Source organism: Scleropages formosus, chromosome 20 (assembly GCF_900964775.1).
Source record: "Scleropages formosus chromosome 20, fSclFor1.1, whole genome shotgun sequence".
Taxonomy (NCBI): Eukaryota; Metazoa; Chordata; class Actinopteri; order Osteoglossiformes; family Osteoglossidae; genus Scleropages; species Scleropages formosus.
The window spans coordinates 9,191,795-9,219,515 of record NC_041825.1 but is presented as its reverse complement, the minus strand read 5'-3'; the positions used below and the strand labels follow the sequence as shown (position 1 = coordinate 9,219,515).

Below are 27,721 nucleotides of genomic sequence, written 5' to 3'. Positions count from 1 at the left end.
CAACCATTTGTTTCACCACCTTCACGGAGACAATCTGTAAGGACAATGGGAATGCCTCAGCTCTCAAGACCACTTTCTCCTCAACCACCAGTTTCACCACCTTCACCAAGACAGTCTGTTCAAATAATGGCATCTCCACACCACTCAAGACCACTCTCACCTCTTGCATCGGCAAGACATTTCGGTGAACAAAATGCACACAATTTACAGAGATTCCAGCAGTCAGCTGAGCGAAATTACTCTCCACTACCTGTACAAAGAAGCCCTCATCCATCTCCACAGCTTTCTATGAGACAGGTCAATGCATCAATGGGGAGGCGTAGTTTATCACCCCACCCATCAGTAAAAAAATTACAAATCCATCATGAAGAAATGGAACACCCACACTTTTTAAGCGAAACAAGAGAAATGTTTACTCAACCATCTCTTAATAATAATGCTCAAAGACCAATCTCTCCATTATCAATGAGAAAATTTAGTCCTCCATCCTCTCCTCAACTCTCAAGAAGCGGTCTCAGTACCGTACCTTCGTTTAGGCAAAGGTCTCCATCTCCTCAACCTAAAAGACGAGATTTTGGTTTTAACAGACAGCAAAATAATGAAATATCTACAATGATCCCTCCCTCTCAGCCTGCAGTCAGAGGAAGTCTTCCAGCCTCTCCACGAGGATCAATCAGAAGAAGCCCAATTTTATCCCCAAGGGGATCTTTTAAAAGAAGTCATCCTTCATCTCCCCGGCCTTCCATTAGGCAAGAGATTCACAAAGACCTCCCCTTAAATGGTCCCTTTAGGCAATATGGTGAAGGGAAATCATTAAATCGCCCTTCTCCTCGACCGTCTTTAAGACGTGTCAGCCCACCAGCCTCTCCTCAACAAAGCATCCATGCTGGGAGTATTCGGCATAGAGAAACGGAAAGGTCTCCACCCCCTATCCCCTTTCAGAAAGCATCCCCATCTCCTTCTCGTCAAAGTAATAAATCTAGATCTCAGTTACAAAGACCGCTTTCACCTCATTTACCTGAAAAGAGAAGACCCCCATCACCAACACCATCCCGACTTTCAGGTAGAAATTTGAATGAAATGCAGAATGTTCCCCCTGGTACCCCTTCACTGGGATTCAGAAGGTTTGGACGCAACAATGTACCAATGGGAACTGTGAAGCCATCAACAGGAAGTCTTTATACTCAGAGAATGAATCGTCCAAGTGGACCAGTGATACAAAATGTTTCCCCAATTAGATCATCTGTGAGAAGGGCAATGCCTGGACCTGGTACTCAAGAACTACCTTCTTCTCCACAACCACTGGCAAGACATGGACCACATCCAGCTGGGATTAGACAATCAAATAGGGATTTCTCCCACAAAACTCCTAAACTTTTGAGAAGCCATCATAGGCCTGTTGGTAGAAGCCACCCCCTTGTAGGAGGTCCACAAAACCTTCCTCCTTCCAGGCCATCATTAAGGCGAGGTGATCACTCAGCAGGTTTGAATGGTCAGAGATCTTCTTCACCACAGCCATCTGTAAAACAACTCAGGCCTTCTTCACCACATCCTTCAGTAAGGCACTTCACAAGTAGGCCATCATCTCCTCAGCCCTCACTGAAACATACATCACCCTTGCCTAAAAGATCCCACTCACCCATGCGGCCCTCTTCCCCACATTTGACAAGTGATTTAGAGAATCCTCTCCAAAATGCATCTTATAGCTCTCCCCTACCTGGACATAGTGACCGCTACCATCCAGTTGTAACAGAGTTTGAGCAGACAACAGAGCAAGATCCCTCACTGCTTTTGACAAATGTACTGCAGAATCCAAATGTTCGTAATGCATCCTATAAGTCACCTTTTCATGATCGAAATGACCTCTACTCTTCAGTGGTAACAGAGTTTGAGCAGACAATACAACAAAGTCCTTCACCTCTTTTGACAAATGCTTTACAGAATCCTCATATTCGTAACGCTTCTTATGGAGCACCATTACAGAGGGGATCACTGTCTTACTCTCAGGTGGGATTGTTTGATCAAACTAATGAAAAAGCTTATTCCCCTTCTCTGACAAATGCTTTGCAGAATCCTCAGCTTCGAAGTGCAAGTTATACGTTGCCTTTACAGAGGAATGCATATTCCTATTCTCCAGTGATGCCAGATTTCGATCAACAAATGGAAGACATTTCCTCCCCTTTTTTGTCAAATGCTTTGCAGAATCCACGTCTTCAGAATGCTTCTTATAGGCTCCCCTATTCTCCAGCTGTGACAGAGAAAATGAATCAGAATTACTCCCCTCTTGTACATGATGCCTTGCAAAATCCTCATCTCCGCAATGCCTCTTTCAGATCCCCTTTACCCTACTCTTCAGTAACGTCAAAGTATGGGCAGATAGTAGAACAGCCATCTTCCCCATTTTTGTCAGATGCATTACAGAACCCTCAAGTTCGTAATGCTTCATATAGGTCACCTTTACAAAGAAGTAATTCTCCTTATTATCCAATGATGCCTGCAAATGGCTATTATGTAGAGCAATCTTCTACCCCAGTTCTATCAAAGGCATTGCAAAATCCACAGTTACAGAATGCTTCCTATAGACTGTCAGATGGGTCTATCCTTTCAAAAAACTATCATCAGACAAGGGAACAAGCCCAGTCACCACTTTTGACAAATGCCCTACAGAATTCTCAACTTCGAGAGGCATCCTATAGGCTGCCTGATGGGTCATTACTATCCAAAAGCCAGCAAAGACAAACTCCTTCCTCTCCACTTTTATCAGATGCACTGCAAAACCCTCATCTTCGCAGTGCCTCCTATAGACTGCCTGATGGGTCTGTGTTAACTACTAAACAAGGACAACATCAAGCATCCTCCCCGCTCTTAGCAGATGCCCTCCAAAACCCTAATCTCCGTAATGCCTCTTATAGACTTCCCGATGGATCTGTTTTGACTGCTAAACAAAGACAAAATCAAGCATCCTCCCCACTGTTATCAGATGCCCTTCAAAACCCCAATCTCCGAAATGCTTCTTACAGACTCTCTGATGGCTCTATATTGACCACAAAACATAGAACACATCAAGCATCCTCTCCACTTCTCTCAGATGCCCTGAAGAATTCACAGCTTCAAAAGGCTTCCTTAAGGTTGCCAGATGGGTCACTTCTAATTAAAAACCATTTCCCAAGAAGCAGTCAAGCCTCTCCACCTTTTCTCATTGATGCTTTGCAAAATCCTGATCTACGCAATGCAACTCACAAGTTTTCTTCTGGAAAGGTACGTCACTTCTCACCATCTGGTCTTATTTTTAATACAAGGTCACCAAATGACCCCAGTGGAAGGTTTGCTGTAGTCATGCCTCAGATTCAGAGAAATGAAACCTCTCACCATTTAAATCTACATTGGGCTCAAAACCATACAAGAGAACTTCAAGAGAGTGACGATGTATGGTCATCAGAAAGAATTCTTCCTCATCAAACAGTACAGAACCTTGCAAAATGGACAATGTACAGGGATGAAATCCTAATGGACAGTTTAATTCCTGTCACTACTGGTCATGAGACACAAGCTCCTGAACCTGAATGGGCACCAGACAGGGAAGGTGAGCCTAAAGGGCAGTGGTACGATAAGGTAATGTTTAAATTATGTCTTTAAATGTAAATTACATGTTTCAGAAACGTTGTCATTTAATTTCTCAGTATAATATAACGAATAAAAATGCCGAGGCAAACTGCTCAGGTCTCCACCAGGAACGCTAAAAATCAGGGTTTCTTCACAATAGAGTAAGTAGCCTTAAAAAAAAAAACAACATGGCTAATACTTTGTCTTAAGATAGCATAAAGATCATTTTTAAAAAATTATGTATTTACAAAATAAAGGCTGTTTTGAAAATGTTCAACTCTTGATAGTTTCCCTGTAATTGTTTGTTTTGAGTGCTCCTTGATGATGATTTTTAATGTAAAATGCATCCAAGTTCCAAAATATTGGACTTTATAAGTGGTTTTGTAATTATGTGTGGCCAACAGTGGTAAAATATATGGCCTTTTTCAAAACCTCTGTATAGTGGTTGTGAAAATACAGTATACTAGTATTTTAATAATTTCCGTGTATCTTGGGCTGTCTAACCCTAGATCAAGCCACTGTATAGTCTTGTTTTAGCTGTGAACCTGAAATGATTGACCGCTGAACCTTTTGAATAAGTTTGTGTATTGAAATGTATTGAATATGAAAGATTTTGAGTATGAAGTCTGGATAATTACATACCAAGACATTTGTCATTATTCATATTGGTGCAGGAAAGACTGGATTCACAAACCTCAGTTTTCGTTTCAGTCAAACGTAAAAACTGTTTTTGGACTGTTCCATTCGTTGTTAAATTCTCAAATGTGCTTTCTTGCAGTTTAAAAACTATAGTAGTCCTCTTCAAAAAAATTCACCATGCTCCAAACCTTAGGAAATCAGTGGCGGTCGTTTTGAAATGGAGATGTCAGACTGTGGTTTCCATGCAGATGTACACAATCCGAAGCCTGCCAACAATGAGACACAGGGAGCTGGCGGAAGAAGAAGGCATGGAGGACATGACACAACTGGAGTAAGTTGCTTTGAATTTATTCACTACCCTACGGAATATGGAATATTGCTACAATTATGAGTTTAACTCCGTAAGTATAGAATTACTTTTCTTAATAAACTAATGCAGAGCACTATACAAGGTTTCATCTGCTAGTTGGTCAATCCAGCATAACACCTGTGGCAATGCTGAAATAACTAATTATTACCACATCAGATGCACAGATTAAGGAAATTAACTCTTTAAAAAATGCTTTGTTTTCAGAGATCTCAGCGAAGAAGCTGTGCTGCTAAACTTAAAAAAGAGGTTTGATCAGGACCTGATTTATGTAAGTGAAGGAGTTAAAAAAAAAAAAGGATATGTTAACATGCAAGTCTGTCCTCAGCGCTGAAAAACAGACCTGCATAATTTACATCGTAATCATGACTCACATCATAATGAAACTGTATGGAGTAAAAACTATAGAAACACTCAATATTTTATGAGTATATTGACACTAAAGAAAAGCCTACAAACATGCTTGGTCTTTACCTGTTCTATGACAAATTGCTTGTTTATTCAGGTTTTGGCATTTTCGTTTCAGTGAAATCTATGTCTTGCATGACCTCTTGTATGTATATCTTTAGACTTACATCGGCAGCATCCTCGTGTCCGTAAATCCATACAGGATGTTTAACATCTATGGCACTGACATGGTGCTACAATATGAGGGGCACACCCTGGGAGAGAACCCTCCGTGAGTGTATTCCTGTTGGTGTGAAAAATTTCCAAGTTCTCTCATTGTCTTCAGAAGAGCTTGTTTCACCTTAGGCATTTGTTTAATAACCAAAAATTTGATTGATTTTATTTTTATCTTCAAAGATTTGATAGCACTTACATGACTTTGTGAAAAAGAAGCCTATATTTTACTTTAGCTATTTTGACTGGGTCATGGTTTACCAGTACCTTAGTACCACCATGCTAGGAATATGGTAATTAATTAAAGACCGCAATTCGTGTAAATGTGCTGTAACAAAAATAGTGGACAATGTATTCCAGAAAAATTGTTTTCTGTTTGTTTAAACAGTCACCTGTTTGCTATAGCAAATGTGTCTTACACTACTATGATGGATGCCAAACAGAACCAGTGCATTATTATCAGGTAAGATGGATATGGTCGTAGACAACTTCCAAAGATATAAATTTACCAGCCTAGTCATTTACTTTTCTGTCTGCTAGGACTGAAACCAGCATTTCATATCAGCTGCTTTTTTTTCCCACTCTAACTGAATGAGGATAAAGAACCTGTTGAGAAGATACTGCCAACTTGCCCGTCTACCTCTCTTTCTTCGGATGCACACAGAACCTTCACATTACATTATCCAACCCTAAACCTTTCAAGTCGCATCAGTTTCCACTTTCTCATTTTATGATACTAAGCATTTGACTGGCAACATTACAGTAATGTTCAATGATGTCAGTTAAAAACTACCAGCCTGAATAATGGATTAATATGTTTTAGCGGGGAAAGCGGCTCAGGCAAGACAGAAGCCACCAAGCTTGTTCTGCGCTACCTAGCAGCAACACATCATAAACACAACACCACCCAACAGGTATGATGAAGCTGAGAACACATCCCTGGTTGTTTTTTTTCTTTTTTAATGGCTGCAGCAGCAGGCTTGCAGCGCTGTGTGTTCACTAAAAATGCTGTCTTTTGTATTTTCCAAACCTGTGCATGGACAAAGATTAAGGTATAGTATTCTAACCTGTTTTGTTCAGTGCCTACTGACTACAGCATGTCCTCTCTGGTCTATATTGATTGTTCTTGAGTACTTTAGTTTTCTTTTTCTGTCATAAATCTGTAAACAGTGTCATTGGTCTGTACAAAAAATGTCTCTAAATGTACAGCATCAAGTAATAATTTCTGAAGTGTGTTATATACCATACAACACATTCGTACATATTAACAGTAATTAAATAACGAATTCCATTGCATGAGCACATAGATAGATGAAGGCAGATTGAAACAGGCCTTCAGCAATCTGCCCTGCAATATATGCGTGAAACTTTTTTCAGATGTGTTTATTTATTGAGGACTTAGCTACATCCTAAATATTTTAATTTGAATTTTTTCAGATTCTTGAGGCAACTCCACTGTTAGAGTCATTTGGAAATGCCAAAACAGTTCGAAATGATAATTCAAGTCGGTTTGGGAAATATGTGGAAATCTTTTTGGAGGAGTAAGTAATACATTTTATTGAAAATGCTTTATTCACTTCAATTCCTCATTCATTTGTATTATGTTGTGAAACCGTTAGTGTCAAGTTCGAGGCCATTTTGATTAGTTCTTTCAGCATTTTTCATAAAAAACTGGATATTTAAAGTTGAAAAATGTGTATTGAAATTTTTTTATTGTTTCAGATTTTTTTGTTTTAACATATTGCTTTTGCTTTTGAAATGTATCAATTCCAACTGTTTGAATTGATTTCATAGTAATTGAATAATGTAATTTTATTGTTCTGAGAAACTTCCCAAAAGACAGCCTGATGTAAGATAATGGATATGTAACCGTTGATTTAAATAGGGGTTTGGTCATTATGTGGTTGTTACTTAATTAAAGCACTGTGATTGAAAAGTGGTAAAACTGGAATACTTATGTATTCATTGAGAATTCAATTGCCTGCATTATTTAATGCAGGGGTGTGATCAGTGGTGCCATAACCTCACAGTATCTACTTGAGAAGTCTAGGATTGTGTTTCAGGTGAGCGTGTTTTAATGATCCAGTGCTGGTTCTAGTTACATTAACTGTCGTTTCATAAGAATTATTTGTTTACCTGTGTATTAGTGTACTAAGGAGTTCTATCATGTGTGAGTGACAGAGAGAGTGTGTTCCACTGATGTATGGATGAGTGACCCATTGTAAGTAGTGTATCTAGCAGTGTAAGTCACCACGGTGAATAAGGTGTGTGGGCTCGTAACACTTCATAGAGTTCATTGGAAGTTGCTTTGGAGAAAAGTGTCTGCTAAATAAATAAATGTAAATGTAAAAAAAAATGTATTGTAACTTTACTCTAATCTTCAGGGGTTCTTTCTGGGATCCTTCTGTATACATTGATTTAAAAATGTATTTAAACGTAGCACTGTTACCCTACATAACACAGAAAATGTTCATGCTCCGTTACTGCAAAATTTAATCTCATTGTAAAAAATGCAATGTAATTTCCGTTTTCAGCTCCGTTTGAAAATGTGTGTAAAAAAGAAGCTTTATCTCTCTTTCCCCAGGCCAAAGATGAAAGAAACTATCACATTTTTTATGAAATGCTGGCTGGTCTTCCTATACAGCAGAGGCGGTTATTCTACCTTCAGGAGGCTGAGACCTACTATTACCTCAACCAGGTGGACAAAACACGTTGACTCAGTATCAGTAACCTCACCCGCACTGGTATCATTAGTATCAGTCTTCATACCTTAGCTCATGACATCTCTTAATTTGCCCAGGAAAATTTCATTTACAGTAGGAGTTGTGTTTGCAACGCAATTTATTTTTATTTATGTTAAGTCAACGTCATTGACTCAGATTTTCCAATTTCATCTCTTCTCATATTTATAGATTTATATCTTCTCATAGTCGTTAGTAAAGCATGAGTTCCATCCTCTAAACCTCACAATCAAATATATTTTTCTTCTGGTCCCATAGGGTGGCAACTGTGAGATCCCTGGTAAGAGTGATGAGGATGATTTCCACAGGCTCCTCAACGCCATGGAGGTTCTTAATTTTAGTGGCGAAGACCAGAACAGCATCTTTAGGGTCTTGTCTTCCATCCTCCACCTGGGGAATGTGTTCTTTGAAAGATACGAGGTGCAGTGGTTTGGTGGTTTTTTGTTCCACCAAAACACTCTCACATCAGTCTCAATGAAAACAATGCATTACAAAACAGAGAATGGCATCTTATAAAAACAGAAGTACAGGTGGTGCCCGACTTACGATGGTTCGAGTTCGACTTACGATTTTTTCAACTTTACGATGGTGAGCTGGCGATAGACATTCAGTAGAAACTGTACTTCGGATTTTGAATTTAGATTTTTTTTTTCATGCAAGCGATATGCAGTGCGATACTCTTTCGCGATACTGGGCAGTGGCAGCGAGCCGCATCTCCCAGTCTGTCATGCAGAGGTGTATTAGGTGTATTAAATCTATTTTCGACTGACAATATTTTTGACTTACGATGGGTTTCGCAGAAAGTAACCCCATCATAAGTTGAGGACCACCTGTACAACCTGTAAGTGAAGGTTATTTATGAGTGCAAAATAACAAAACAGACACATTTCTCAGTGCATGGCTCGTTCACTTGAACAGTATTTCATCAAGAACCAAAAAGTGAACTCTGTATATCAGTTTTGGATAAAGGAATTTCACCCTGATGAGGACAAACAATTATTATGGATGGATGGATGGATGATGGATGGATGATGGATGGATGATGGATGATGGATGGATGGATGGATGGATGGATGGATGGAATTTCATAGGCAATAACATTGAAGTAATATTTACAGTGATTTTATCCTGCAGGCTGACTCTCAGGAGATGGCGTCTGTGGTGAGTGCAAAGGAAATCCGAGTAGTAGCCGAGCTGCTCCAGATCTCACCAGAAGCACTGCAGAAATCCATTACCTTCAAAGTGACGGTAAGACCGTGAGCTGGCTGGAATGATGCCAATGAAAGAAGTGAAGAAATGCTGCTGGCTTGGGTGTAACTTCAGGGTAAACCCTCATAGGAGGAAGTAAGACTCCCGTTGCGTATCCTCTGTGACGACCATCACCGATCCATCAGTGCCGGAAACATGAAACAGCTGATACATTCCAGTTTGTGCGCTGAACAACTGGTACAATGACAGCAGACAAAACCTCAAATGATGCATATAAGCTTCAAGTCCCTCGGGTTGAATGACGAGCCAAAGTTAATTATGGCAGACAAGTGCGCTATGGAAAAAGGTGAAATCCAATCAGGGTTATCCTGAGCATCAGTGAGATCGGCACCCAGTGCCAGCTGGCTGCCAAAAGGCCTTAATTATTACATCTCGCTGACACTACGCAAGCTCCTGGGAACTTCCGGAAGCTGGCCAGCTCGATTGCGGGGGTCATTCGTGACGTCAGAGAAAGCGGTGACCCGGTCTTCGCAGGTAACAAAAACATGCAGGTCAGGTGAAACAGCTGCTCTAAACTGACGTTTGAATGAGCACGTGAGGCTTACATTTTGTCAACCAGACTATTTCATTGAAAGCAGCTCATACTGTTAAGCGGCCTTTAATGTTTTACCTGTTTATACAGGTGGGCAATTTTTACTCGAGCAGCTCAAGGTAAGAACCTTGCTCAAGGGTACAACAGCAGCAGGCGGCATTCAGACCTGGCTGCTTTGAGTGCAAGGCCATGGCTCTAACCACTACTCCACCTGCTGATTTGCTTACACTGGGCATGGAATCGCCCTGCCTCGTTTCCTATACTTCCCGATGCGGCCCCTTGACCACTGCATTAATTCTTGGATAACCATATACTGAAAATTAAAAGATGTTTTTTCTAGTTAACATTTGAACAAGAGGCTTTGGTGTTAAAGGCTACGTGAGAGAAACTGCTTTGATTTTTAAGATTACTGACAGAATTGTCCGTTGCCATAAAAAATAGCAGTTACTTGGGCAGCATTTAACCTGCACAGCATTATTTAAATTGAGTGCCTATTAAATGGCTGTTCTACCATGTCACTGAGCTCTGTGCATGTTCCCTTGTAGAGCTGCCTGTTCATTTAATAAATAAACAACCATGATCCCTGGTGCCGTGGGTTGTGTTTACACCTCCGAATAGCAGCTCTGCCGATCAGCTGTCACTTGCTGTATCAGCTGGCATGTTGATAGGGTACCTCCACAAAACATAAAATAAACACTTACAGTGGGCAACTAATTGATATTTAGCAGATTTATTTTCATTAATTTATTAGATGATTAGATAACGTTACATTAGATATCAGCCAGCCCTTGTATAATGTCACAGTTTGACATTTGAATGTATTTCTGAAAAAACAGATAATAATAGACAATGCTATTTTGATCTGGGGGGGGGGGGGTGCGGTGACACAGCGGGTTTGGCCAGGTCCCGCTCTCTGGCGGGTCTGGGGTTTGAATCCCGCTTGGGGTGCCTTGCAGTGGACTGGCGTCCCTTCCTGGGTGTGTCCCCTCCCCCCTCAGCCTTGCGCCCTGCGTTTCCGGGTTAGGCTCCGGTTCACCGCAACCCCACTTGGGATGGGCAGCTTCAGATTGTGTGTGTGTGTGTGTGTGTGTGTGTGTGTGTGTGTGTGTGTGTGTGTGTGTGTTTTGATCTGTGCACATATTTTGTCTCTTGATAGGAAACAATGAGAGAGAAGATATATACCCCCCTTACAGTGGAGAGTGCAGTTGATGCCAGGTATTTTGCTATATCATTACCATTGTTGAAAATTATTATGATCAAATTTGAAAGTTATTTGAAAATGAAACCCGTGCCACTTGAAACACTCCTGTTCTGTCTTTTTGTAATCCAGAGACGCCGTTGCCAAGATCTTGTACTCCCTCCTGTTCAGCTGGCTCACAGACAAGATAAATGGTCTAGTTTACCCACAAAATGAAGCCTTGTCTATCTCCATTCTTGATATTTACGGATTTGAGGTAGTCTTGACCCTTGCGTAGTTTATGTAGCACTGCATGTAAAAATATTTGGTGATGCCTTGTACTTTCCTGTAGCTGTAAGCTTTCCAGCTATGCTTATGACATATAAGTCTTGCTCATGTACGTATATTTTCTTGTGTTGTCTTTCCAGGACCTCACATTTAACAGCTTTGAACAGCTTTGTATCAATTACGCAAACGAGTATCTGCAGTTCTTTTTCAATAAAATAGTCTTCAGGGAGGAACAAGTAAGTTCTTTGGGATGAAATGATTTTTGGCTTGTTAAAATATTCATTTATTTGTGCGTTGTGTTGAATTAGCAGACATTATAATTTTTATCTCACAATATAATTGTGTCCATTGTATTCATTACAATTTAATTTCCAAGGAAGAATACATCAGAGAACAGATCGTTTGGAATGAAATGTCTTTCAGTAGCAACGAGGCCTGTATTGACCTCATTGCTGGAAAGCCTCATGGGATACTTAGAATCCTTGATGATCAGAGCTGTTTCCCACAGGTATTTGCACTACAGTACATCGTATTTGCAATATCTGTAACTTGGACTTTTTTCCATTTGTTTGTGATAGTGATGTTCTATTGCTGTACTGATATCGTATCTCTACTACCAGGCGACAGACCACACCTTCCTGCAGAAGTGTCACTACCACCATGGCAACAATTCCCTTTATGCAAAGCCAAAGATGCCCCTTCCTGAATTCACCATTAAGCATTATGCTGGACGAGTCACTTATCAGGTGTGATCATTTTGAGTATTCTGTAGAACTGCAATAGAACCAAGACCCTGAATTTGCAGCTTGTCTTTCAGGTAAAATGCAGCCACTTTTGCGGTTTTTGTTCAGATGTGGGGTGGAGGTTTTTGACAGTCTGTTTTTCCATTTCACTTTTTAAAATAGGGAAGCACGGTAGCATAGCAAGTAGCGTTGGAAACTCATAGCCTTTGGGTTATGGGTTTGAATGAGGCCTCAGATTTGTGTGTGCAGAGATTCATGGCCTTCATGGACATATGTTTGTTCTCCTATGTTCATACGTGATAGTGACCAGCACTTTAGGTGAAATGTTTGTAAAAGGTTTCGGGTTAGTGCTCACATAACTGCTTGTGTGCCTGAGTGCGTCTGCAATGGACTGGTGTCCCCATCCAGGGTTGACCTTGACTTGGGATTGCCCTTAGGAAGGTAAATCTTCAGAAAGTGGTTTGTGAAACTCAATAAATGTTTTTTAAAAATACACATTTTTGCTCTAATGTTTGGCTGAATTTTAGGTTTTGCTCCAGTTTCCCACAAAATGAGTACGTGGGATTGTTAATCGATGCTTAAATTAAGCGCCTAGTATAATTCAAATCCCTTTTCGTAATGGAAGACGAGGCCTGGGAGAAGAATGGTGTGTTTCCAGGTTCAAGGCTGGGCTCAGTCTGTAGGATTAGCCTGTTGTTTAGCATTCTAATCAAAATATTCTGCCTTCCAGAGCTGTAAGATCAATTCTAGTAATCTTATTTATCAGAGGGACACTTGAAAATCTGATTACATGTATAACAGAAAATGGTAAACCTGTATTTTTCTTACCATCATCTTTTTGCTAGCTGTCATTGTTGCTACTTATAACTCTCTCTCACCCACGCTGAACAAATTCTTATAAAGCTTTTATGTTCATAAATGTTATATTGACAGCTAATAATGCATTAATATATTGTGTATATCGGTAAAAAGGCATAAGTAGCAGTGGTTCCATAACCAGAACTGATTTAATGTAATTTGTTGGTATATTACTTCGTGAAAGTACTGCTTTTCAAGACAAGGGACAAAATGTCAGTTATTGTAACTATCAATAATGTACAAATATAACTTTCCGAACTCCCCGCTCTTATGGTCATTGTTGTGTCATCTTTTTTCTTACAAATTTTTCATGATTTCCTATACACTTTATTATATAGCCCTACAGTATGACCCCTGTTATCCACTGCTTCAGGGGAATGCAATATTCCACTCTTCCTCTCAAACATATTTCTGTCTCAGCTGCTATGAGTGAGAAGTTGCCAAGAGTTGTATCTCAAGCCATAATCCAAATGATGTAGGACTCAGGGCCAGGGCCCAGATAGTTTGTCTGGTCACTGACTAGAAGATTCTGTTTTTGTTTTATCAGTCTGTTTTTGAGAGCTTGAGAAGATATGGTATTACAGCATGGTATGGAAACTTGACTCTGCAATCAAAATCAAAGCTTGCACGACTAATAAATACTGCTATAAAAATTATAGGGTGGGAAGAGAAACGACCCATACAGGAGTTGTATGAGATATCTATTATAAAACAAGCTAAAAAAATTCCTGCTGGTGACATACATATTCTACATGAGAACATGTTACCCTCAGATTTAGAATTTTGATGTGTAAATCAAATCATTATAAGAATTCTTTTTCGCCAACTGCGGTTAAATTATTGAATAGAGAATTCCAAAAATGAGATTTTAGGCTGGTAAATAGTAGGTTTTTACTATATTTTGACTGTTGTTTATTTCTTATTAATTGTATGTTATGGTATGTATTGCTTTATGTGAGTCCAATGTTGTGCACTGGCCATGCCGTGGTTGTCCAAGACAAATTTCCCAGAAATAGGACAATAAAGTATATTCTATTCTATTCTATTCTAGTCTGTGCTGTCGGTCTGTTGTGTGGGACCTCAGCAACCAAATAATCGGCTGCACGGTGGCACGATGTGTAGCATTGTTTGCCTGGACGTGGCCTTGAGACCGACTCAGTCTTTGTAGAGTCTACATGTTCTCCATGTGTTTGTCTGGATGTCCTCCAGGTGCTCCAAAGATAGTCATTTCAGGTGGATGGGTGACTAACTTACCTGCAGTTTGTGTATGTGTGGGTGTATATGTGTGTGTGCCCTGAGACGGACTGGATTTCTGTCTGAAGTGTACAATGACTTGTGCCCTATGCATCTGGGTTAGGATCTGGACCACTGTGACCCTGCATTGGACTAGCAGCTATTGATAACGGATGCATGGTGTTGTTATTAGAAGTACAGCTTCTATTTTCTTTGTTGATGCTCTGTTTTTGTTGACATAAATAATGCAAGAGCATCAAGTTTACATCAAGTGGTTAAAAATAAAACTTTAACTAAAAATCTTTGCATTTCAGGTTTACAAGTTTTTGGACAAAAATTATGATAATGTCCGCCAAGACGTTCTGGACCTTTTCATTCAAAGCAAGAACAGGGTAAACATCAAAACATCAGTCTGTTCACAGCACCTTATGTGTATCGTGTGAAAATGTTTGCAGGCTGTCTATGATTGTCTGCTGCTGTATGCAGATGGTGTCAAACATCTTCATGAATCACGCGGAGGTCCTCAGCAAACAGTCCCTCCTGAAGAAGAACAGTACTGTCTCACGCCGCTACCAGCCCTCCACAGCGGCAGCCAAGTTCCAGCAGTCTCTCCTGGAGCTGGTGGAGAAGATGGAAAGGTTGAAGAACTTATTCCTCCAGTTCTTGTCGGCTTTCAGTCTTTTCAACCTTCAACCCACCTGCAGTTCGTCTGGAGAATTTAACCCAATGTTCTTTAGCCTTTTGTCTCTTTTTTTCAGAATTTTTCACAATGTGGTTACTGATGTCCCTGTGTTGTATAGGTGCAATCCTTACTTCGTGCGCTGCATAAAGCCCAATAATAAAAAGGTACCCAGGTTAATTTTCTCTAGCCTTCGCTCAGTGTGCTTCCTTTATGAAACATGAATATCTGATTTTGTTGGCGTGGTTTTTTTCCAGGCACCTGGTGTATTTGAGACGGATTTGGTCACCACCCAGTTACGCTACTCTGGGATCTTGGAAACCATCCGTATTAGGAAGGAAGGTTACCCAGTCAGAATCCCTTTCCATGTCTTTCTGAACAGGTATGAGCCCTTTTACCATGTTTCACTGCATGTTACTTCAGTGGGAGATAGCTGCTGCAAAGGATACTTATATAAAGTTCCTGCTTAGGTTGTTATTTTAATATATTCGTTCACAAATCACACATGGACTTAATGTGGAATTACTGGTCACTGACTTGTTCATTGGTGAAATAAGGACATTTTTAGTTTGAAGCACAAAGTGGTCCTGTCCTGTTGGTCAGATACAAGGCCCTGCTGGGTTTGCAGCACCCCCCTCCCCCAGATGGGGAGAACTGTGTTGCCATGTTGAAGAAGCTTTGTCTGGTCAAGCAAGGGGCCCATCAAACGGGAGTCACGAAGGTGAGAAAGTACTGTGTAGCCCACGCTACGTGTGAAGAACACCATGACCTAGTTGACTTCTGCTCCTTGATTTGTGATATTATTATCATACATATAGCTAGGACAAATAGTTCCATGTCTCATAAAGTCTCTTCATAAGGGAAATTAATAGCGTATAAGAGACAAAGATCTGGAGGGGAAAAAAAAATCAAATCTACATATACATATACATATACATTTGCCATTTCATGTTTTTGGTTATTTTTTAAAGAAAACAACCCCTAATTAGTGTTTTTCAGTTTGCTTTCATGTGAAAATTGCATATGTGCAAATTGTAACTTCACAGTATAACCGGTTAGCCACTAGTGCTGTTGTCTGTGAGTTTTTGGTCCCCTTTCGGTTCTGTTTATAGTTAAAATGTACACAGTCATTTTTCACATTCAAGTTCAAACCATCACACAAAACAGTAGAGGTGTACATGAGGTAGTTTCATTGGTTAATTGTTTAACTAAAGGCCATATGTATGATCATTCTGCTCATGCTCTTCTAAGTGTGACTCAACCTAAATGGCCATCTCCTTGCTGTGTACTATACCGTCAGCTCTTCATGAAGGAGGACCTGTACCAGATGCTGGAGAGCAAGCGGGACCGAGTAATGCACGTGGCAGCCGTCACACTGCAGCGGTACTACCGCATGCACTTCTTGCGGAGGAAGTACGCCTCTCTTCGGGTGAAGGTTGTCAAGTTGCAGGCGAGCTGCAGGGGCTTCCTCGTCAGGTACGGAGCCGCTGGCCGAAACCGCCAGAGGGGAACCACTGCTGCCTTGGTGACCTGACCTCTAGCTTCTCAGTTTCCTTTCCCTCTTCGCTGCATGTTCAGGAAATACTACACCGAGATGAGACAAAACCTGATCAAATTCCGGGCTTTGATCAACACGTATGTCAACAGCAAGAGACTCATCAAGGTACCTGTCAGCTCCAAGTACTGTCAAATACATTTGATTTAGTAATAACAATGCTGACCTTTCTCATCATTGTGCGAGTTATTACTGTTACTCTTGCCCGTAATAATCTGATAATTGCGTTACTGCTGAGATTTAACTCCTGTTGTGTATCGTTTTAAACAACAGCGATATCATTAGCTGCAAATTCATTTTAGCCTCAATATTTCACAGACGAAGATCGAGACTCTGAGACAAGCAGAGGCAGAGAGGATGCATATAGAAATGGTCGGTGTAATTTAAAATCTTGTTTGAGAGGTCTTGTGTTAATTAAATCACCATGGGCAGACTCCCATTACCTTTACGAATGCAGGAGCTCATGAGGAGGGAGGTGGTGGACGTCACTCGCCTGGCCATCCCAGCGGAACTCGCGGGGCTGCTCCAAGCTGTTTCGGGTCTCTGACGCATCGTGCTCATCGTTTTACATTTGACTTTGCTCCTCTGATATGTCCTCCTCAGCTTACTCAGCCCTGCATCTTGATGTGGCTGATGTATTTTAAACATTTATTAGCCTCATCTGATCTTAGCAGGAGTCACCAGCTGTGACACTAGATGCAGGGACATCCTTTTCTCATTTGTGCATGTGGTTGGCATACGTGGGTAATTTTACTGTAGTGCACAGAATCAACGTCAACATTTCAACATTGAAGTCAACATTAATGTGAAAGCTTGCATTCTGCCCTTCGCTCTGTGCTACATCTGGGTGACCCCTGCTTGTTTTTCCGCGATGATCGTAGCGGGCCGGGAGCTGCACTCAGACTGTCTCGCTCTTGTCCAAGCACCAAAGATCCAGGTGGAGACTCAACTTACTCTGCCACTTGACATCAACAACTACCTCTTGTCAAAATTTATTCAAACTCATTTCCGGGTGAGTGAGCTAAAAAATGATCGTTCTTCTCGTAATTTAAATCCTGCATTAATAATATCGACTGGTTCGCAATACACCAAGATGGTCAACATCCTTCCGACTGCCTTGGTATTCCCAGATAATTCAGTTACTCAAAGTTCAGATGTGGCAGAATTCTGAATACTGTTCATGGGTTGATTGCTTTTCATTTATCATACAGGATGCTGCCTCCTTGAAGTACCTAGAACGGGCAGTGACGTTTTCCCCTTTTAATATTTTACATTCTCTGTCCTAATATTAGGAGCCCAAGTTTGGAATGCTGACTAAACCGCTTGAAGCTCCTCTGACTCATTTGGAGGAGGATTTAAAGCAAGAGGCTGTCGATGTTTTCATAATGGTAGGACTCTGACACTGAAGAACAAAGCTCCCCAACCGAACAGGTTTGCTTTATTGTGTACTTTAGCAAATTTCCACCACATGGGGTTGTGTTTCTCTACCTTGTTTCTAAGGTTTTGAGGTTCATGGGTGACCCTCATCTCAATGGTGCCCAGGAGAACCTGTTCGGGAACTACATCATCCAAAAGGGACTCTCCATGCAGGGACTGAGGGATGAAATTCTGTCTCAAATTGCCAATCAAGTGTGGAGAAACTGTAATTCTGCCAACTCGGAGAGGGGCTGGCTGCTCCTGTCTGCTTGTCTGAGTGCATTTGCACCATCGGAAAAGATGGACAAGTATCTCCTGAAGTGAGATGTTTCCACAATTTGTCTGTTACTATTGCATTACCAAAGATGTTTCTTTCCTGTTCCAAAAATGAGTTTTGATCCTAGTTTTGTCTTCTTACATGCTTCAGGTTTGTCTCAGACTACGCTTACAACGGCTTCAAAGCTGTTTGCCAACACAGACTCATGCAAGCCATGCAAAAGTCCAAATATGGCCCCGAAGCTGCGAGGACCTATCCGCCCTCTCTACTGGAGTGGACAGCCAATAGGAAAAAAGCAAACATGGTGTTACAAGTTCACTGCTTTGACGGTAACTATCACTGGAACTGAAAAACTGGATATTCAGCTTAGCCTTATCCCAGTTCTAAAATACATTTATCTGAAAAACACCATGTGCTGCAGGTTGCATTTTTTTCATTTAGCTGACGCTTTTTTCCAAGGCGACTTACGATGTTAAGCTACCTATAATTACTTACCCATTTATGCAGCTGGCTAATTGTACTGGAGCAATTTAGGGTAAGTACCTTGCTCAAGGGTACTACAGCCAGAGGTGGTAATCAAAGCAGAGACCTTTGGCTCCAAAGGCAGTAGCACTAACCACTACACTACTTACGCTAAAACTACTCATAGGCCCATCAACTGAGATGCTACACAACACACAAAAGTAACACAATTAACACAATAAATAATAACACTGCCTGTTCTGATGTCGCAATATCAGCGTTTGTAGCTTGTGAAGCATTCAGCACATTTTGATTTTATTGGGATTTTTGTCTCCCCAAATCCTCCGTAGTGAAAATATGCGTGACTCAGTGAGGTCACGACATGGCTGGTTGTCTGGTACTGTTACACCGAAGCAGGCCACTGAGACCGGCAGTCTGTGCCAGGAAAACCACTCCTGTTTCTCTCCAAGTCACTCATTTCCTCTGTTCAGCCAGGCAGTGGGTTACTTTGACCCCCTTAGAAATGTTAGATTGGATTAGAATTCATTTGATATGCGCCAGCATGTGTCACATCCTACACATGGCAAAGGTTTGGTGGTGTTCTCTTTCGGCCTAATCGTCTTAGTAGCCTTCGTCTTCTCCCTCAGGAGCATCCTTTCTGTGCCCTCTTCACTCCTGGACCAGTGGAGAGGAGCTGGCAAGGGACATACTGCAGCACCGGTAAAGCCCCATGGCACATCACTGAACTTATTCAGCCCAAAAACTCAATTAGCCTGATTAAGTTGGGTAACTACAAAGCAATAAAATTCCTCTGCTGCAGTTGTTCTTGCAAGTTTCCTAAATAACTGAGACCGCAAAATGCAGCTAAACTGAACATCTTCTAGTGTCGCCGATTGGCAGTGTTGTTTCGATCAACTTGTACGCCTTCGTAATTTTTTTTTGGTATACCACTATGGTGTAACAGATCACGTCAGCACTCGAAAACACTTGAGTGCTCTGATCATGACTGGTCATATAAGAACTCATAACTCTGAGCATATTATTGTGCACTTGTGTTCTCCCTTAAAATATATATAATTAAAGCTTATTTTCTGTCATGGAACACACTTTTGTTTACTTTCATTTGTACGTTGCTTTCGAGAAAAGCATCTGGCACATGCATTACTTTAAATGCGCAATTATACCTTAGAAGGTATAGTTCATGTAGCACTTCAATGAGGGCTGTTATTATGACATTAATCCAGCTTATTTTTGACTACACTGTAATACCCCAAAATTGTGCTCCATCGTGGTCCCCTTGGTGTATTACTCTAGTATGGGACTGCAATGTTATGCTCCAGTGTGGTACCCCATTGTGATACCCCAGTGTGTATTTCTGTAGGGGGGTAGCAGAAGGCTGGAGGGGCTGGTCTGTCCTCATGAAGGAGCATGGGCAATGGGTAGAGCTAGAGGGACACGACTACGTCATGGATCTCATCTCTGACCTGGAACTAATGACAGATTTCCCAAGACAGAAATCCTACTTCATCGTCTCCGCAGAGGACCCATCTCGAACAACGCGCAACACAAGCATGTAAGCAATACAAATAGCACAATAAAAGGAGGCTTAGGCTTCACTGTGTAGTACATACAGAATGTGTAACACCAAGTCATGGCCTGCGCAGCAGCCTCTTTGGAAGTGGTTTTGAATCAGATGAGGACGTGCCCATATCCTATGCCGTGAGGCACCCCACTGTGCCCACCTCCAGCCTACCTGACTTGGAGGGCTACCACAGCCACAGTAAGCCTCACTCAACATCTCTCAACTCCTGCCTTGTGTATTGGGTGTCAGGCATTGTTCACTGAGCTGTCTTCCCCTGCTTCTTGTCCCTCCAGTGGAGTCTGACAGCACAGGTGAAGTCCCCACTCAGAGGGGTCTGGATCACTACCTTGACAGCCTCTTTGACCCAGTGCTCTCCTACGGCAATGGGGTAAAGAGATGTTTCCTCATTTCTACTCTATGATCTCTTTCAAAGTATACGGTCGCCTTTATCGCTGATCGAGCAATTGATTGTTCATTTGATGTTTCAGTTAGAACCCCTTATAACCCCTGTAATAAGGTATTGATTGGTCTTATCCAAAACAAACCCATTTCTTGTCATGGGTACTTTTCTGATCACCTTCCACTGTTTCAGGTTACATATACAGGTATATCTACAGAGGACATTGACAGTACGCTTTTCATTACATGATGTCCCTTTTATGTTCTTCTGAATAGAAAGTATTGTAAAGCTTGCATCAGAGCAGCCCTGATACAGAGGGAAGGCAGATTGAGTGAGTGGCCACACCACATATTGTAGAGGGTCATTTGATCTAGTGTGTGTTTGTAAAAATTTGCATGTATCAGATGTGTTCTGTCAGAGCCTGATCCCCATCAGCAAAGTAGTGATTAAGTTACTGAATTACCACAATTCTCACAGCACTGCAGATTCTCTCGCTGTAATGCCTTGTTTTTAGTGAGGATCGGTTACACCGAGCGACCCTGTGACACTTAGTAAATTAATGGGTTATTTTTTAATGAAGCGTGTCGTGCGTTTACGGCAGTGCCCGCGACTACAGGCGGGACATTAATTCTTGAAGAGCACAGTCTGAGAACTGTAACATTGGCAATTCCTGTAAATCCTTCTCCACCCAAATCAATACATTAATTCTTGATGTTGTTGCAGAAAATATATATGCTATAACCTTTGTTTTTGCCATCTTGCAAGGAAACTCAGAGATGGATACCTGCCTCTGTTTCGTAACGGTGCTTATATACTTTTGACTATATGTTAAATAACCTTATGCACATGTTATTATTATTATTGCTATTAAAATATTAAAAATAGTAACCAATCACAGGAGGATTTTGCGCACGGCGTATCAGCAGCTGTCCTGTTCGGTACCAGGTCATGGGCTCATGGCTGCAGTAATGAAATGCAGAGCTGCTCTTCTTGGGGAGTACGAGGTGCGACTGCGGGCAGATTGGATTGATTACCTGCTGACTGTGCCGTCCCAGACGCGCAAGCGCTCATTCTTCCCTGCTGTGCCTCTACCGAAGGACCTGGACAAGCCCACCAGCCTGTCAAGTTGGATGAAGGGTGGAGGTGGGATTGGAGGGGCACAGGAGGACAGTGAGCAGCAGGCTGCCAGCAAACCCCACCCCTCCCGATGGAAGTCTGGTGGTGAGTTTGTTTCCACGGCCTTAAATTATACACACTGCAATAGATTAGTTCAATTCAACCAGGATAAAGAGGATTGTGAGTCTTTCTTTCATACTTCTTGCTCGTAAATTATATTAATCTGAAGAGCAGTTTTATGTGGTTATTCTGAATAGAATAACAGCTGAGGGTCACCTCTTTAGTTCTGGAAAATGCTTAACTCACGGGCTTATTTTGGCTTGTCGAAAAACTTGCGTTTCCTAATTTGTGTTTTGTCTCTTATCCTAAGTTATTGATAATAATGTGATTTTTTTATGAATAAGGGGAATAGCATCTTACCTGCTCTCATCCATTATTCATTGCCAGCTCTGTGTTACATCAGCCGAGAACCTGCCTTTGTTTCCCGACAATAGGCGTAGGTCACTTTTTCAAGTTTAATGCATAATCTGCACACACCTGAAAGCTTTGAGTGAAAAATGCTTCTATAGTAATTTCCCTTGCTGAAGATAATTTTAGGTATAGTGTGTGGGTACCAGAAAAATAAGTGTTTCCGGTTCTAGAGCATTTCAACACTGATATATTCTCTTGTGTTTATGTATCTCATGGCAGTCCTGTCTTCAGGTCTGCAAATAAATTGGCAGTTTGCAAATAGGTTTTCATTTTATATTGAGTGTTTTTACAAACAAATCAAAGGTACAGTAAGTGCTTTACAGAGTGTTTAACACTTGTCTACCAGTATTGTTAACAGCGTATTGGCTCTACAGACGTGCCTCAGTCACATTTTCCAAACGAACTACAGGCTCACGGAAATGAAAATCTAACTACAAAAATTTTGTGTAAAAGAAGTAAGATGAGAATTCCGTTTCCACAACTGCATCCTTCACTATGGGAACATGATTCTGACACAGCATGAGCAACCCTTTTGAACACCGGCAATGGCACCCATCAGTGCGATGGCGAACATCAGACTAATAAGAAGCTTACAATTGTACCAACACATGCAACCCAAGTCAGTGCTACAAGCAAAACTTTGATTGTTCATGCAGATTTTTAGTTTCATGGTTGAAAAAATATCAGCTTTAGATCAGTCAACCTAGATCCTGACAGATGGACTCCTGGATTTAGTACTGAACATTTTTGATTCTTTTCCTGAAGACCTGGTCTTTGAGGAATCATATGGACATGTATCACATGTGTCTTCCTCTTAGCGGTGCAAGTTCTGCCTGTAATGGGAGGGGCCATAGCAGGTGGGCCAGCCACACCCATCATGCCAGTGATGCCCAGTGTGCCAGCTGCATCAGCCGTGCGAGGTACACATAATAGAACAGTACTGAGTGCATATAGGATTCTCATTCTGTGACCCATGTTAGCTTTTACCAGTGTAGAGGCAGCTGGTAGAGTAGTGGTTACATCTACTCTAGCTTTTGGACCCAAAGATCACATGATTGAATCCCAACTCTATCTGTAATACCGTGAGCAAGGTACTTACCCTAAATTGCTCAAGTAAAAATTACCCAAGTGTATAAATGGGCAAATAGTTGTAGATACCTTTATATTGTAAGCTGCTTTGGAGACAAATGCCAGCTAAATTAATAAATGTAAAATGTATAAGGAGACCCTCACATACTGAGAATAAAATCATAAACTGACATTTATAAAAGTTTCTCAGTATATTTTGCTTTATTAGACTTACAACCACACATTCCCTCTCTCTCTAGGTGCACAACATAATACCCTGACACCAGAGCAGCAAGCCATCGTCAACCAGCAAGCAATCTTTATGGTTTGTATCCTAGTTACAAGAACCATGTAGCAAAACTTATGTGTATTAACAGCCTAATAGTTACCTCTTTCTGCCAAAATATTTTTTTTCTTATGTTCTTTGCATAAAACCCTCTAATTGTTCATTTTTGACGTATTCAATTCTTTTTATAAAAATGGGGGTGGCGTAGTGGTGCAGCTGGTAGCATTGGTGTCTCACAGCATCTGGGCCATATGTCTTGGGTATGGGTTTTAATCTGACTTAGTCTGTGTGGAGTTTGCATGTTCTCCCCATCTTTTTATGGGTTTCCTACAGGTGCTCTGGTTTTCTCCCACGGTCCAAAGATATGTGTTTCTGGTAAAATCATTAGTATGCTAGACGGAGTGTCATACTTTGTTGTCCCAAGAGTCTGCTTATCTGTTCTTCCCAGGCACAGCAGATGACCATGCAGGCAATGGCTCTGGCTACCAGCCCACTAACTAGCCCTCTGACCAGCCCACCAGCCAGCCCTCCCACCAGCCCCTATACTAGACACCCCACCAACCCTTACATCAGCAATCCAGCTAACCCCTACGCCAGAACTCCAACGAGTTCACCGATCCAGGACCACCCCACAAAGACTGTGCCCCCTTTACCTCGAGCTACACTGCCTACTCTGGTGAGTCTTGCCCGCCTTTGACAGATCTCACTGAGAGGTATCAGCCTGGGATAGCTGATAGTGTAGCGGTTAGAGATGCTGCCTTTAGACCCAAAGGTGGCAGGTTTCAATCCCACCACCAGCTGTAGTACCTTTGAGCTAAGTACTTACCATACATTTCTCCAGTAAAATTACCAAGCTGAATAAATGAGTAAATAATTCTAGGTGTCTTAACATTGTGAGTAGCTTTTAAGAAAAGCATCAACTAAATGGGTGGCACAGCGAATAGCACTGCTGTCTCACAGCACCTGGGTGGTGTGAGAGAATATGGGTTTGATCCCCCCCTCAGTCTGTGTGGAGTTCGCATGTTCTCCCCGTGTCTGTGTGGGTTTCCTCCCACCGTCCAAAGACATGCTGTTCAGGTTCCCCCATAGTGTGTGAGTGACAGAGTGTTCCACTGATGTAGGGATGAGTGACCCAGTGTAAGTAGTGTATCCAACAGTGTAAGTCACCATGGTGAATAAGGTGTGTGGGCTGATAACACTACACAGAGTTCATTGTAAATTGCTTTGGAGAAAAGTGTCTGCTAAGTGAGTAAATGTAAACCTTACATGGTGCTAATAGCCTTGATTTTGGCCCAGTGTTTGTCCACCATGCATGAAGGTGATGGTTGTGCTGATGTTGCTATGTGAAAAGTGTTAGTGTCAAGTTTTCAAGGGAAAAAAACTTTTCCTACCATAGGCCAAGCTAACAACAAGCAGTCATCCCCACAAACAAACCCCTACACCAACTGTGAACAGGGAGAAACCTGCCTTTCAGAAAGTTGGTAAGCTAGTCAGACTACATGGGGTCCTTCATAGATGACATTTACCACAGGGAAAAATCTCAATGTAATGATTAGTCATAGAAAACTGTGCATAATGTGGCCAAGGCTTGCGCTGTGGACAGGAATTCACAACCCACCGGTCTTGTGACTGGACAGCTGCTTCTACGGGGCCGAGTCGCGGTGCCGCGCCCAAGGATGTGGTGAGATCCTCCGTCACCAACTCAGAGCGCATGGAGCCAAGTCACAATATCAAGGACATCATCAAACAGTACCAGCCAGCCCCACCAGCGAAGCCTCCAGAGATAAAAAGGTAAATCACGGTGACAGCCCCACACCATTAGTACCGGCACCTTCCAGTGATGTTCGACATTGTCATTGTGAGAACTGGGTTTTGACATCTACAGGAAAGAGGGAAAAGTGTTTGTGAAGAAGATGAACCCGCACGATGAAGCCATGATGATCCTGAAGGCACAGAGGAGCACGCAGCCGCCTCAAGTACAGTTTTAAAGCATTTTTATAAGTGAAGAAAACAAGAGAATAACGTTTTTTAAAGTCCAATAAATGTTTTTTTTTCCGGTCTATCAGTATTTCAGTTACGCCAAAACTCTGTTTCTTATCACAGTATGTATGAACACGCGTTTTCCATGCATTGTCCTTTGCACAGCAGCCAGCATGAGAAACTGCTCCCATCCATCTCTCTCCTTAAGCCCCAGCAAAAGAAGCCTTTTCCTCCAGCATTTGCTGCTGCCCAAGCAAGAAGACAACAGAGGGAGGAGGCAGCTGTAGTGAAACCAGCCAGGAGCATCAGGACCACGATAGTCCAGTTTCCCATGGCCTCGGGTTACCAGGCAACCTCTGTGCTCCCACCTGGTGGGTTTGCCTTGATATAATTTCTTACCGGCACAGGTAGACTGTGGGGCCGCATTGTGACTAATGGTTCATATTATGTGGAAATGCAGTATCCCGAGAGCTGCCAGTGGAAGAAGAGACTATCCAAACTCAGCTGCACAGGAAGAGCAATGAGGACCACTACACCTACACCAATGTGCCCTGGAGGATCTACCTGAGGAAGGAGGTGAGATTCGCGGAGCAATTCCCCAATCCCCCTTGTATTAAAATATAAATGGATCTCATAGGAGGTTTCTAAGAAATAAAAAATCTATTTTTTTTCCCTTGATTACAGGTCTTCTACCCAAAGGAGAGCTTTAACAATCCCCTGCTTCTGGACCTGATATTCAAACAGGTGTGATGTGTTCACAGCATTTAAAACTCTAGCTTATTTCCCGTTTCTGCCTGTCCCTCATTGGCGCCGTCTCTTTTCTCTCATCCAGATTGTCAACGACACCTTTTCAGAGGCCTGCATACGCATCACTAAGGAGGAGAGACTGAAAATGAAGTCCCTCTTTGGTACATATAGGGGAAGTCACACAATACAGCGGTAGTCAACGGTTACGTCTGTGCCGGTCTGATCAGTGTGCTGGGCTGTTTCTATAACAGCAGATCACCGAGTCCAGCCTGGATTGCTGACCCACGACGAGAGTGTGAAGAAGACGATTGTCGGAGCGGCCCGGGAATCCTGGGACATTTACTTCTCACGCCTCTTCCCAGCCTCTGTGAGTCTAAATCCCCACGACTGTCCTGCCTGGTGTGTGAGCCTCCGCGTAGAGATACTGCCTCAGTTGTGCTCCTACATGCGTGTCTCATGCGTGTGTGTGCTGGCAGGGTAGTGTGGGCACTGGAGTGCAGGTCCTAGCCGTGTCCCACAGTGGCATCAAACTTCTCAAGATGGTGAAGAGCAGCGCAGCAGCCCCAGATTACTTCAGAGTGCTACGACCCTACAGGTACCTGGAGAAGGACGCAACAACTCACATGCAATGCACATGCATTTTTTTTTTCCAAATACATTTTTCCATATTTACCAACGCACATTTTAAGTCTTAAATTGTACTAGAAAAATTCCATTGTAAAATATTATTGGCATTTGAGCAAATTTAGTATATTCTTAAAACAACATGGTCGTATTCGCTGTTGGAAAGTAGCGTTGCCTCCTCACAGCGCCTTGCTGGTGGGAGACAGTATGGGTTCAATTCCCACTCATTCTGTGTGGGGTTTGGATGTTCTCCCTGCGACTCTGTGGGTTTCCTCCAGGTTACCTGGTTTCCTCTCGCAGTCCAAAGACGTGCAGTTTAGGTGAATTGATGACACCAAATTGCCCATAGTATGTGAATAGGTGAGAGACTGTGTGTGGCTACCTTGCGATGAACTGGTGTCCCGTCCAAGGTGTACCCCCCTAAGCTTTGTGCCCAATGCTTCTGGGATAGGCTCCAGATCACCATGACCCTGCTCAGGATAAACAGTTATTGAAATCGGACGAATAGATGGATATTTACTGTTAATTTCTTTATTATGAAGCCAACGTATTATTTAAAATGTAAGCTGTTCAGTTGGATAGTTAATCATTTTTGCATAAACCCATTATTTAAACACGTTTTTTCCTTTGTTAAACCAGATTATAATTTGTTTCTCTCAGTTAGATTTACTACTTAATAAGTCGCGAAAGACCCAACATGTGACCAGAACTTTGTACTTAATATCTTAAAATCTTGACTTTCATATGCCAACATTATATTTTATTAAATGCAAGCACAGCTATTTTTATACATTCAGTTGCGCTTTGGTCAAAGGTCTTCCATATTTACATTTATTCACTTAGTTCATGCTTTTCTCCAAACCAATTTGCAGTGTTAAGCTTATAATTATCACAAACTTACAACTATTTACCCCTTTATACAGCTGGGTAATTTTACAGGAGCAATTTTTAGGCTAAGTACCTTGCTCAAGGGTACTAAATCCAGCA

The 27,721-nt window shown here is 41.8% G+C and overlaps 1 protein-coding gene across 1 annotated transcript in view; it reads left to right on the top strand.

The window, feature by feature from the left end:
- The first annotated feature begins 3,538 nt into the window (after nt 1-3,538).
- LOC108926415 (unconventional myosin-XV-like) overlaps nt 3,539-27,721 on the top strand; it is a 30,832-nt gene continuing 6,649 nt past the window's right edge. The window contains exons 1-46 of the mRNA XM_029246963.1: nt 3,539-3,583; nt 4,491-4,573; nt 4,817-4,880; nt 5,179-5,288; nt 5,619-5,693; nt 6,054-6,144; nt 6,277-6,282; nt 6,668-6,771; nt 7,230-7,293; nt 7,815-7,928; nt 8,230-8,391; nt 9,106-9,219; nt 10,929-10,987; nt 11,103-11,226; nt 11,378-11,473; nt 11,614-11,745; nt 11,858-11,983; nt 14,386-14,463; nt 14,558-14,709; nt 14,872-14,917; nt 15,008-15,132; nt 15,354-15,471; nt 16,051-16,226; nt 16,329-16,413; nt 16,624-16,677; nt 16,763-16,844; nt 17,187-17,317; nt 17,598-17,693; nt 17,806-18,041; nt 18,149-18,327; nt 19,108-19,180; nt 19,842-20,033; nt 20,125-20,240; nt 20,336-20,430; nt 21,540-21,663; nt 23,358-23,422; nt 23,832-24,059; nt 24,780-24,864; nt 25,021-25,174; nt 25,269-25,359; nt 25,572-25,734; nt 25,824-25,939; nt 26,048-26,107; nt 26,196-26,271; nt 26,362-26,477; nt 26,587-26,705. Coding sequence (XP_029102796.1) covers nt 3,539-3,583; nt 4,491-4,573; nt 4,817-4,880; nt 5,179-5,288; nt 5,619-5,693; nt 6,054-6,144; nt 6,277-6,282; nt 6,668-6,771; nt 7,230-7,293; nt 7,815-7,928; nt 8,230-8,391; nt 9,106-9,219; nt 10,929-10,987; nt 11,103-11,226; nt 11,378-11,473; nt 11,614-11,745; nt 11,858-11,983; nt 14,386-14,463; nt 14,558-14,709; nt 14,872-14,917; nt 15,008-15,132; nt 15,354-15,471; nt 16,051-16,226; nt 16,329-16,413; nt 16,624-16,677; nt 16,763-16,844; nt 17,187-17,317; nt 17,598-17,693; nt 17,806-18,041; nt 18,149-18,327; nt 19,108-19,180; nt 19,842-20,033; nt 20,125-20,240; nt 20,336-20,430; nt 21,540-21,663; nt 23,358-23,422; nt 23,832-24,059; nt 24,780-24,864; nt 25,021-25,174; nt 25,269-25,359; nt 25,572-25,734; nt 25,824-25,939; nt 26,048-26,107; nt 26,196-26,271; nt 26,362-26,477; nt 26,587-26,705 — 5,000 coding nt within the window. The remainder of the gene's footprint in view (nt 3,584-4,490; nt 4,574-4,816; nt 4,881-5,178; nt 5,289-5,618; nt 5,694-6,053; nt 6,145-6,276; nt 6,283-6,667; nt 6,772-7,229; nt 7,294-7,814; nt 7,929-8,229; nt 8,392-9,105; nt 9,220-10,928; nt 10,988-11,102; nt 11,227-11,377; nt 11,474-11,613; nt 11,746-11,857; nt 11,984-14,385; nt 14,464-14,557; nt 14,710-14,871; nt 14,918-15,007; nt 15,133-15,353; nt 15,472-16,050; nt 16,227-16,328; nt 16,414-16,623; nt 16,678-16,762; nt 16,845-17,186; nt 17,318-17,597; nt 17,694-17,805; nt 18,042-18,148; nt 18,328-19,107; nt 19,181-19,841; nt 20,034-20,124; nt 20,241-20,335; nt 20,431-21,539; nt 21,664-23,357; nt 23,423-23,831; nt 24,060-24,779; nt 24,865-25,020; nt 25,175-25,268; nt 25,360-25,571; nt 25,735-25,823; nt 25,940-26,047; nt 26,108-26,195; nt 26,272-26,361; nt 26,478-26,586; nt 26,706-27,721) is intronic.